This window comes from Glandiceps talaboti, chromosome 9, assembly GCF_964340395.1.
Source record: "Glandiceps talaboti chromosome 9, keGlaTala1.1, whole genome shotgun sequence".
Lineage (NCBI taxonomy): Eukaryota > Metazoa > Hemichordata > Enteropneusta > Spengelidae > Glandiceps > Glandiceps talaboti.
Window position 1 is genome coordinate 2,735,424 of NC_135557.1, and position 13,768 is coordinate 2,749,191.

Sequence of the window (13,768 nt, forward strand, 5' to 3'; positions counted from 1 at the left end):
CATATGACATGTAAGTTACTTAGTAATATCAAATAATAATATACATATGACATGTAAGTTACTTAGTAATATCAAATAATAATATACATATGAAATGTAAGTTACTTAGTAATATCAAATAATATTATACATATGACATGTAAGTTACTTAGTAATATCAAATAATATTATATATATGAAATGTAAGTTACTTAGTAATATCAAATAATATTATATATATGACATGTAAGTTACTTAGTAATATCAAATAATATTATACATATGACATGTAAGTTACTTAGTAATATCAAATAATATTATATATATGACATGTAAGTTACTTAGTAATATCAAATAATATTATACATATGACATGTAAGTTACTTAGTAATATCAAATAATATTATACACATGACATGTAAGTTACTTAGTAATATCAAATAATATTATACACATGACATGTAAGTTACTTAGTAATATCAAATAATAATATACATATGACATGTAAGTTACTTAGTAATATCAAATAATGTTATACATATGAAATGTAAGTTACTTAGTAATATCAAATAATAATATACATATGAAATGTAAGTTACTTAGTAATATCAAATAATATTATACATATGAAATGTAAGTTACTTAGTAATATCAAATAATATTATACATATGACATGTAAGTTACTTAGTAATATCAAATAATAATATACATATGACATGTAAGTTACTTAGTAATATCAAATAATAATATACATATGAAATGTAAGTTACTTAGTAATATCAAATAATAATATACATATGAAATGTAAGTTACTTAGTAATATCAAATAATATTATACATATGAAATGTAAGTTACTTAGTAATATCAAATAATATACATATGACATGTAAGTTACTTAGTAATATCAAATAATATTATATATATGAAATGTAAGTTACTTAGTAATATCAAATAATATTATACACATGACATGTAAGTTACTTAGTAATATCAAATAATATTATACATATGACATGTAAGTTACTTAGTAATATCAAATAATATTATACATATGAAATGTAAGTTACTTAGTAATATCAAATAATAATATACATATGAAATGTAAGTTACTTAGTAATATCAAATAATATTATACATATGAAATGTAAGTTACTTAGTAATATCAAATAATATTATACATATGACATGTAAGTTACTTAGTAATATCAAATAATATTATACATATGACATGTAAGTTACTTAGTAATATCAAATAATATATATATGAAATGTAAGTTACTTAGTAATATCAAATAATATTATACATATGACATGTAAGTTACTTAGTAATATCAAATAATATACATATGAAATGTAAGTTACTTAGTAATATCAAATAATATTATATATATGACATGTAAGTTACTTAGTAATATCAAATAATATTATACATATGACATGTAAGTTACTTAGTAATATCAAATAATATTATATATATGACATGTAAGTTACTTAGTAATATCAAATAATATTATACATATGACATGTAAGTTACTTAGTAATATCAAATAATATTATATATATGACATGTAAGTTACTTAGTAATATCAAATAATATTATATATATGACATGTAAGTTACTTAGTAATATCAAATAATATACATATGACATGTAAGTTACTTAGTAATATCAATTAATAATATACATATGACATGTAAGTTACTTAGTAATATCAAATAATAATATACATATGAAATGTAAGTTACTTAGTAATATCAATTAATAATATACATATGACATGTAAGTTACTTAGTAATATCAAATAATATTATATATATGACATGTAAGTTACTTAGTAATATCAAATAATATTATACATATGACATGTAAGTTACTTAGTAATATCAAATAATATTATATATTTGACATGTAAGTTACTTAGTAATATCAAATAATATACATATGACATGTAAGTTACTTAGTAATATCAAATAATATTATACATATGAAATGTAAGTTACTTAGTAATATCAAATAATATACATATGACATGTAAGTTACTTAGTAATATCAAATAATAATATACATATGACATGTAAGTTACTTAGTAATATCAAATAATATTATACATATGAAATGTAAGTTACTTAGTAATATCAAATAATATTATACATATGACATGTAAGTTACTTAGTAATATCAAATAATATTATACATATGACATGTAAGTTACTTAGTAATATCAAATAATATTATACATATGAAATGTAAGTTACTTAGTAATATCAAATAATATTATACATATGACATGTAAGTTACTTAGTAATATCAAATAATATTATATATATGACATGTAAGTTACTTAGTAATATCAAATAATATTATACATATGACATGTAAGTTACTTAGTAATATCAAATAATATTATACATATGAAATGTAAGTTACTTAGTAATATCAAATAATATACATATGACATGTAAGTTACTTAGTAATATCAAATAATAATATACATATGACATGTAAGTTACTTAGTAATATCAAATAATATTATACATATGAAATGTAAGTTACTTAGTAATATCAAATAATATTATACATATGACATGTAAGTTACTTAGTAATATCAAATAATATTATACATATGACATGTAAGTTACTTAGTAATATCAAATAATATTATACATATGAAATGTAAGTTACTTAGTAATATCAAATAATATTATACATATGACATGTAAGTTACTTAGTAATATCAAATAATATTATATATATGACATGTAAGTTACTTAGTAATATCAAATAATATTATACATATGACATGTAAGTTACTTAGTAATATCAAATAATATTATACATATGACATGTAAGTTACTTAGTAATATCAAATAATAATATACATATGACATGTAAGTTACTTAGTAATATCAAATAATAATATACATATGACATGTAAGTTACTTAGTAATATCAAATAATAATATACATATGACATGTAAGTTACTTAGTAATATCAAATAATAATATACATATGAAATGTAAGTTACTTAGTAATATCAAAGCCAATTGAGTGTATTTATGTTATGATATTACTGAATAATGGTAGCAGTGACGGCATGTGGTAGCAGTAGGATTTGAAACCTTTAGCAGTGATGGAATAATGTCAAAATCATAACAGTGATGGAGTAATGTCAAAATCATAGCAGTGATGGAATAATATCAAAATCATAGCAGTGATGGAATAATGTCAAAATCATAGCAGTGATGGAATAATATCAAAATCATAGCAGTGATGGAATAATGTCAAAATCATAGCAGTGATGGAATAATGTCAAAATCATAGCAGTGATGGAATAATGTCAAAATCATAGCAGTGATGGAATAATATCAAAATCATAGCAGTGATGGAATAATATCAAAATCATAGCAGTGATGGAATAATGTCAAAATTATAGCAGTGATGGAATAATATCAAAATTATAGCAGTGATGGAATAATATCAAAATTATAGCAGTGATGGAATAATGTCAAAATCATAGCAGTGATGGAATAATATCAAAATTATAGCAGTGATGGAATAATATCAAAATTATAGCAGTGATGGAATAATATCAAAATTATAGCAGTGATGGAATAATATCAAAATCATAGCAGTGATGGAATAATATCAAAATTATAGCAGTGATGGAATAATATCAAAATTATAGCAGTGATGGAATAATATCAAAATCATAGCAGTGATGGAATAATGTCAAAATCATAGCAGTGATGGAATAATATCAAAATTATAGCAGTGATGGAATAATGTCAAAATCATAGCAGTGATGGAATAATATCAAAATCATAGCAGTGATGGAATAATATCAAAATCATAGCAGTGATGGAATAATATCAAAATTATAGCAGTGATGGAATAATATCAAAATCATAGCAGTGATGGAGTAATGTCAAAATCATAGCAGTGATGGAATAATATCAAAATTATAGCAGTGATGGAATAATATCAAAATCATAGCAGTGATGGAATAATATCAAAATTATAGCAGTGATGGAATAATATCAAACTCAGCAGTGATGGAATAATATCAAAATCATAGCAGTGATGGAATAATATCAAAATCATAGCAGTGATGGAATAATATCAAAATTATAGCAGTGATGGAATAATATCAAAATCATAGCAGTGATGGAATAATATCAAAATCATAGCAGTGATGGAATAATATCAACATCATAGCAGTGATGGAATAATATCAAAATCATAGCAGTGATGGAATAATATCAAAATTATAGCAGTGATGGAATAATGTCAAAATCAAAGCAGTGATGGAATAATATCAAAATTATAGCAGTGATGGAATAATATCAAAATTATAGAAGTGATGGAATAATATCAAAATTATAGCAGTGATGGAATAATGTCAAAATCATAGCAGTGATGGAATAATGTCAAAATCATAGCAGTGATGGAATAATATCAAAATCATAGCAGTGATGGAATAATATCAAAATTATAGCAGTGATGGAATAATATCAAACTCATAGCAGTGATGGAATAATATCAAAATTATAGCAGTGATGGAATAATATCAAAATTATAGCAGTGATGGAATAATATCAAAATTATAGCAGTGATGGAATAATATCAAAATCATAAAATAATGAAAAGTCAGATCAAATATAAGTCAAAGTCAAATGTGACCTTCCCCTAATTTCTATTTTCTAAAATATGGCCCTCTCCAAGGACCAATTTGTAAAAAGTGATCCACCCCCTAATTCCCCCCCCCCAGCCCTCCCCACCCAGTATTTACTGAAGGATCCCTATGGCATTCACTACCAAACTAGTAAGTCTTCATATATTTATGGTGTATCAAACACTGCATTTTAGATCTAAGTAGGTGTTGTCATAGTAACAGTTTCAAATTGGGTTTTTATCTTCATAGTTCATCTCCAGATATCTTGGCATTTACTGCTGTAAAACATCTTGTGAGTGGTACCATAGTAACCAAAGATAAAGCAGAGGACATCACCATAACAATACAGTAAGTAGTAGTGTGGCTGATAAGTCAATAAATGTTACCAGGGTTTCCTGATCAGTTTACCAGAATTCACAATAGATGTGGCTGATAAGTCAATAAATGTTACCAGGGTTTCCTGATCAGTTTACCAGAATTCACAATAGATGTGGCTGATAAGTCAATAAATGTTACCAGGGTTTCCTGATCAGTTTACCAGAATTCGCAATAGATGTGGCTGATAAGTCAATAAATGTTACCAGGGTTTCCTGATCAGTTTACCAGAATTCACAATAGATGTGGCTGATGTCAATAAATGTTACCAGGGTTTCCTGATCAGTTTACCAGAATTCGCAATAGATTTGGCTGATAAGTCAATAAATGTTACCAGGGTTTCCTGATCAGTTTACCAGAATTCACAATAGATGTGGCTGATAAGTCAATAAATGTTACCAGGGTTTCCTGATCAGTTTACCAGAATTCACAATAGATGTGGCTGATAAGTCAATAAATGTTACCAGGGTTTCCTGATCAGTTTACCAGAATTCGCAATAGATGTGGCTGATGTCAATAAATGTTACCAGGGTTTCCTGATCAGTTTACCAGAATTCACAATAGATGTGGCTGATGTCAATAAATGTTACCAGGGTTTCCTGATCAGTTTACCAGAATTCACAATAGATGTGGCTGATGTCAATAAATGTTACCAGGGTTTCCTGATCAGTTTACCAGAATTCACAATAGATGTGGCTGATGTCAATAAATGTTACCAGGGTTTCCTGATCAGTTTACCAGAATTCACAATGATCAGTCTTTATAAAAATCTGTTGATCTCAGTCAGACCAACAGACAAGTTTTCCTATGCTGGCAATTGTTGGATTTCTGTATTTTTTATATAATGACAATTTTTATATGATTTCTGTATTTTTTTTTAGGTCATCCATTGAGACAGAACCACCTACTATTATAGGACCCCTTAAGTCTGTACAGCAAATTGCAAGAGAGGAGAAACTAAAACAACTAGGGAGTCAGTCCCAGAGAAAAGACAGTAAGAATAAAGAAAAAGTAGTAGTGCCAAAGATGGAGGAACTAAGAGGTCCATTTACCTTTGAGTACACCTATTTAGCTAGGTATGTGTACATATATATTAGATGACTTGGTGTGGTTGGCACTGTCTAATGTGTACATATATATTAGATGACTTGGTGTGGTTGGCACTGTCTAATGTGTACATATATATTAGATGACTTGGTGTGGTTGGCACTGTCTAATGTGTACATATATATTAGATGACTTGGTGTGGTTGGCACTGTCTAATGTATACATATATGTTATATGACTTGGTTTGGTTGGCACTGTCTAATGTGTACATATATATTATATGATTTGGTTTGGTTGGCACTGTCTAATGTGTACATATATATTAGATGACTTGTTGTGGTTTGCACTGTCTAATGTGTACATATATATTAGATGACTTGGTGTGGTTGGCACTGTCTAATGTGTACATATATATTAGATGACTTGGTGTGGTTTGCACTGTCTAATGTATACATATATATTAGATGACTTGGTGTGGTTTGCACTGTCTAATGTGTACATATATATTAGATGACTTGTTGTGGTTTGCACTGTCTAATGTCTACATATATATTATATGACTTGGTGTGGTTGGCACTGTCTAATGTGTACATATATATTAGATGACTTGGTGTGGTTTGCACTGTCTAATGTGTACATATATATTAGATGACTTGGTGTGGTTGGCACTGTCTAATGTCTACATATATATTATATGACTTGGTGTGGTTGGCACTGTCTAATGTGTACATATATATTAGATGACTTGGTGTGGTTTGCACTGTCTAATGTCTACATATATATTAGATGACTTGGTGTGGTTTGCACTGTCTAATGTCTACATAGATATTAGATGACTTGGTGTGGTTGGCACTGTCTAATGTGTACATATATATTAGATGACTTGGTGTGGTTGGCACTGTCTAATGTGTACATATATATTAGATGACTTTGTGTGGTTGGCACTGTCTAATGTATACATATATATTATATGACTTGGTGTGGTTTGCACTGTCTAATGTGTACATATATATTATATGACTTTGTGTGGTTGGCACTGTCTAATGTATACATATATATTAGATGACTTGGTGTGGTTTGCACTGTCTAATGTGTACATATATATTAGATGACTTGGTGTGGTTTGCACTGTCTAATGTGTACATATATATTAGATGACTTGGTGTGGTTGGCACTGTCTAATGTATACATATATACATGTATTAGATGACTTGGTGTGGTTTGCACTGTCTAATGTCTACATATATATTAGATGACTTGGTGTGGTTGGCACTGTCTAATGTGTACATATATATTAGATGACTTGGTGTGGTTTGCACTGTCTAATGTGTACATATATATTATATGACTTGGTGTGGTTGGCACTGTCTAATGTGTACATATATATTAGATGACACGGTGTGGTTTGCACTGTCTAATGTGTACATATATATTATATGACTTGGTGTGGTTTGCACTGTCTAATGTGTACATATATGTTATATGACTTGGTGTGGTTGGCACTGTCTAATGTGTACATATATATTAGATGACTTGGTGTGGTTGGCACTGTCTAATGTGTACATATATATTATATGACTTGGTGTGGTTGGTACTGTCTAATGTGTACATATATATTATATGACTTGGTGTGGTTTGCACTGTCTAATATGTACATATATATTATATGACTTGGTGTGGTTGGCACTGTCTAATGTATACATATATATTAGATGACTTGGTGTGGTTGGCACTGTCTAATGTGTACATATATATTAGATGACTTGGTGTGGTTGGCACAGTCTAATGTGTACATATATATTAGATGACTTGGTGTGGTTGGCACTGTCTAATGTGTACATATATATTAGATGACTTGGTGTGGTTGGCACTGTCTAATGTGTACATATATATTATATGACTTGGTGTGGTTGGCACTGTCTAATGTGTACATATATATTAGATGACTTTGTGTGGTTTGCACTGTCTAATGTGTACATATATACATGTATTAGATGACTTGGTGTGGTTGGCACTGTCTAATGTGTACATATATATTATATGACTTGGTGTGGTTGGCACAGTCTAATGTGTACATATATATTAGATGACTTGGTGTGGTTGGCACAGTCTAATGTGTACATATATATTATATGACTTGGTGTGGTTGGTACTGTCTAATGTGTACATATATATTATATGACTTGGTGTGGTTTGCACTGTCTAATGTGTACATATATATTATATGACTTGGTGTGGTTGGCACTGTCTAATGTATACATATATATTAGATGACTTGGTGTGGTTGGCACTGTCTAATGTGTACATATATATTAGATGACTTGGTGTGGTTGGCACAGTCTAATGTGTACATATATATTAGATGACTTGGTGTGGTTGGCACTGTCTAATGTGTACATATATATTAGATGACTTGGTGTGGTTGGCACTGTCTAATGTGTACATATATATTATATGACTTGGTGTGGTTGGCACTGTCTAATGTGTACATATATATTATATGACTTGGTGTGGTTTGCACTGTCTAATGTGTACATATATATTATATGACTTGGTGTGGTTGGCACTGTCTAATGTGTACATATATATTATATGACTTGGTGTGGTTGGTACTGTCTAATGTGTACATATATATTATATGACTTGGTGTGGTTTGCACTGTCTAATGTGTACATATATATTATATGACTTGGTGTGGTTGGCACTGTCTAATGTGTACATATATATTAGATGACTTGGTGTGGTTTGCACTGTCTAATGTGTACATATATATTATATGACTTGGTGTGGTTGGCACAGTCTAATGTGTACATATATGTTATATGACTTGGTGTGGTTGGCACTGTCTAATGTGTACATATATATTAGATGACTTGGTGTGGTTTGCACTGTCTAATGTGTACATATATATTATATGACTTGGTGTGGTTGGTACTGTCTAATGTGTACATATATGTTATATGACTTGGTGTGGTTGGCACTGTCTAATGTGTGCATATATGTTATATGACTTGGTGTGGTTGGCACTGTCTAATGTGTACATACATATTATATGACTTGGTGTGGTTGGCACTGTCTAATGTGTACATATATATTAGATGACTTGGTGTGGTTGGCACTGTCTAATGTGTACATATATATTATATGACTTGGTGTGGTTGGCACTGTCTAATGTGTACATATATATTGGATGACTTGGTGTGGTTGGCACTGTCTAATGTGTACATATATACATGTATTAGATGACTTGGTGTGGTTGGCACTGTCTAATGTGTACATATATATTAGATGACTTGGTGTGGTTGGCACTGTCTAATGTGTACATATATATTGGATGACTTGGTGTGGTTGGCACTGTCTAATGTGTACATATATACATGTATTAGATGACTTGGTGTGGTTGGCACTGTCTAATGTGTACATATATATTAGATGACTTGGTGTGGTTGGCACTGTCTAATGTGTACATTGTTCATTTTAATATCATAGTTAGAATGATTGGGATATTAAAAATAATTTCTCTGTTTGGCAGGAGTGCTGAAAGGTTGTTGGTAACACCATTGTCAGAAAACTTATTGTTTTATCCTGGTTCCCTAGAGTTAGCGGTACAGAGTGGTAAGTACAATAACCTATACAACCCAACGACTTTATTAAATTCAACTCTTTCACATCTTTGGTCAAAATTAAAATATAGTTTTTTTACACATTACAGTTTTTGTACTAATACATTTAGTGTTAATAGTTATTGTTAAGTCTGAATTACTGACAATAGTAAATAATTGTTATATTATTTATTATCAAGTCTGAATTACTGACAATAGTAAATAATTGTTATATTATTTATTATCAAGTCTGAATTACTGACAATAATAAATAATTGTCATATTATTTATTATCAAGTCTGAATTAATGACAATAGTAAATAATTGTTATATTATTTATTATCAAGTCTGAATTACTGACAATAGTAAATAATTGTTATATTATTTATTGTTAAGTCTGAATTACTGACAATAGTAAATAATTGTCATATTATTTATTATCAAGTCTGAATTAATGACAATAGTAAATAATTGTTATATTATTTATTATCAAGTCTGAATTACTGACAATAGTAAATAATTGTCATATTATTTATTATCAAGTCTGAATTACTGACAATAGTAAATAATTGTTATATTATTTATTATCAAGTCTGAATTACTGACAATAGTAAATAATTGTTATATTATTTATTATCAAGTCTGAATTAATGACAATAGTAAATAATTGTCATATTATTTATTATCAAGTCTGAATTACTGACAATAGTAAATAATTGTTATATTATTTATTATCAAGTCTGAATTAATGACAATAGTAAATAATTGTTATATTATTTATTATCAAGTCTGAATTACTGACAATAGTAAATAATTGTTATATTATTTATTATCAAGTCTGAATTACTGACAATAGTAAATAATTGTTATATTATTTATTATCAAGTCTGAATTACTGACAATAGTAAATAATTGTTATATTATTTATTATCAAGTCTGAATTACTGACAATAGTAAATAATTGTTATATTATTTATTATCAAGTCTGAATTAATGACAATAGTAAATAATTGTCATATTATTTATTATCAAGTCTGAATTACTGACAATAGTAAATAATTGTTATATTATTTATTATCAAGTCTGAATTACTGACAATAGTAAATAATTGTTATATTATTTATTGTCAAGTCTGAATTACTGACAATAGTAAATAATTGTTATATTATTTATTGTTAAGTCTGAATTACTGACAATAGTAAATAATTGTCATATTATTTATTATCAAGTCTGAATTAATGACAATAGTAAATAATTGTTATATTATTTATTATCAAGTCTGAATTACTGACAATAGTAAATAATTGTTATATTATTTATTATCAAGTCTGAATTAATGACAATAGTAAATAATTGTCATATTATTTATTATCAAGTCTGAATTACTGACAATAGTAAATAATTGTTATATTATTTATTATCAAGTCTGAATTAATGACAATAGTAAATAATTGTTATATTATTTATTATCAAGTCTGAATTAATGACAATAGTAAATAATTGTTATATTATTTATTATCAAGTCTGAATTACTGACAATAGTAAATAATTGTTATATTATTTATTGTTAAGTCTGAATTACTGACAATAGTAAATAATTGTCATATTATTTATTATCAAGTCTGAATTAATGACAATAGTAAATAATTGTTATATTATTTATTATCAAGTCTGAATTACTGACAATAGTAAATAATTGTTATATTATTTATTATCAAGTCTGAATTAATGACAATAGTAAATAATTGTCATATTATTTATTATCAAGTCTGAATTACTGACAATAGTAAATAATTGTTATATTATTTATTATCAAGTCTGAATTAATGACAATAGTAAATAATTGTTATATTATTTATTATCAAGTCTGAATTAATGACAATAGTAAATAATTGTCATATTATTTATTATCAAGTCTGAATTACTGACAATAGTAAATAATTGTTATATTATTTATTATCAAGTCTGAATTACTGACAATAGTAAATAATTGTTATATTATTTATTGTCAAGTCTGAATTACTGACAATAGTAAATAATTGTTATATTATTTATTGTTAAGTCTGAATTACTGACAATAGTAAATAATTGTCATATTATTTATTATCAAGTCTGAATTAATGACAATAGTAAATAATTGTTATATTATTTATTATCAAGTCTGAATTACTGACAATAGTAAATAATTGTTATATTATTTATTATCAAGTCTGAATTAATGACAATAGTAAATAATTGTCATATTATTTATTATCAAGTCTGAATTACTGACAATAGTAAATAATTGTTATATTATTTATTATCAAGTCTGAATTAATGACAATAGTAAATAATTGTTATATTATTTATTATCAAGTCTGAATTACTGACAATAGTAAATAATTGTTATATTATTTATTATCAAGTCTGAATTACTGACAATAGTAAATAATTGTTATATTATTTATTATCAAGTCTGAATTACTGACAATAGTAAATAATTGTTATATTATTTATTATCAAGTCTGAATTACTGACAATAGTAAATAATTGTTATATTATTTATTATCAAGTCTGAATTAATGACAATAGTAAATAATTGTCATATTATTTATTATCAAGTCTGAATTACTGACAACAGTAAATAATTGTTATATTATTTATTATCAAGTCTGAATTAATGACAATAGTAAATAATTGTCACATTATTTATTATCAAGTCTGAATTACTGACAATAGTAAATAATTGTTATATTATTTATTATTAAGTCTGAATTACTGACAATAGTAAATAATTGTTATATTATTTATTATCAAGTCTGAATTACTGACAATAGTAAATAATTGTTATATTATTTATTATCAAGTCTGAATTACTGACAATAGTAAATAATTGTCATATTATTTATTATCAAGTCTGAATTACTGACAATAGTAAATAATTGTCATATTATTTATTATCAAGTCTGAATTACTGACAATAGTAAATAATTGTCATATTATTTATTATCAAGTCTGAATTACTGACAATAGTAAATAATTGTTATATTATTTATTGTTAAGTCTGAATTACTGACAATAGTAAATAATTGTTATATTATTTATTATCAAGTCTGAATTACTGACAATAGTAAATAATTGTTATATTATTTATTATCAAGTCTGAATTACTGACAATAGTAAATAATTGTTATATTATTTATTATCAAGTCTGAATTACTGACAATAGTAAATAATTGTTATATTATTTATTATCAAGTCTGAATTACTGACAATAGTAAATAATTGTTATATTATTTATAGTTAAGTCTGAATTACTGACAATAGTAAATAATTGTTATATTATTTATTATCAAGTCTGAATTACTGACAATAGTAAATAATTGTTATATTATTTATTATCAAGTCTGAATTACTGACAATAGTAAATAATTGTTATATTATTTATTGTCAAGTCTGAATTAATGACAATAGTAAATAATTGTTATATTATTTATTGTCAAGTCTGAATTACTGACAATAGTAAATAATTGTTATATTATTTATTATCAAGTCTGAATTACTGACAATAGTAAATAATTGTCATATTATTTATTATCAAGTCTGAATTACTGACAATAGTAAATAATTGTTATATTATTTATTATCAAGTCTGAATTAATGACAATAGTAAATAATTGTCATATTATTTATTAGCAAGTCTGAATTAATGACAATAGTAAATAATTGTTATATTATTTATTATCAAGTCTGAATTACTGACAATAGTAAATAATTGTTATATTATTTATTGTCAAGTCTGAATTACTCACAATAGTAAATAATTGTTATATTATTTATTGTCAAGTCTGAATTACTGACAATAGTAAATAATTGTCATATTATTTATTATCAAGTCTGAATTACTGACAATAGTAAATAATTGTTATATTATTTATTATCAAGTCTGAATTACTGACAATAGTAAATAATTGTTATATTATTTATTATCAAGTCTGAATTACTGACAATAGTAAATAATTGTTATATTATTTATTATCAAGTCTGAATTACTGACAATAGTAAATAATTGTTATATTATTTATTATCAAGTCTGAATTACTGACAATA

General features: G+C 26.0%; 1 protein-coding gene across 1 annotated transcript in view; it reads left to right on the plus strand.

Moving 5' to 3' along the window:
• The window catches only part of LOC144439716 (BOS complex subunit NOMO1-like), a 90,735-nt gene that overhangs the window by 51,768 nt on the left and 25,199 nt on the right, over positions 1-13,768 (plus strand). The window contains exons 17-19 of the mRNA XM_078128949.1: positions 4,905-5,003; positions 5,912-6,106; positions 9,610-9,692. Of these exons, the coding sequence (XP_077985075.1) occupies positions 4,905-5,003; positions 5,912-6,106; positions 9,610-9,692 (377 nt within the window). The remainder of the gene's footprint in view (positions 1-4,904; positions 5,004-5,911; positions 6,107-9,609; positions 9,693-13,768) is intronic.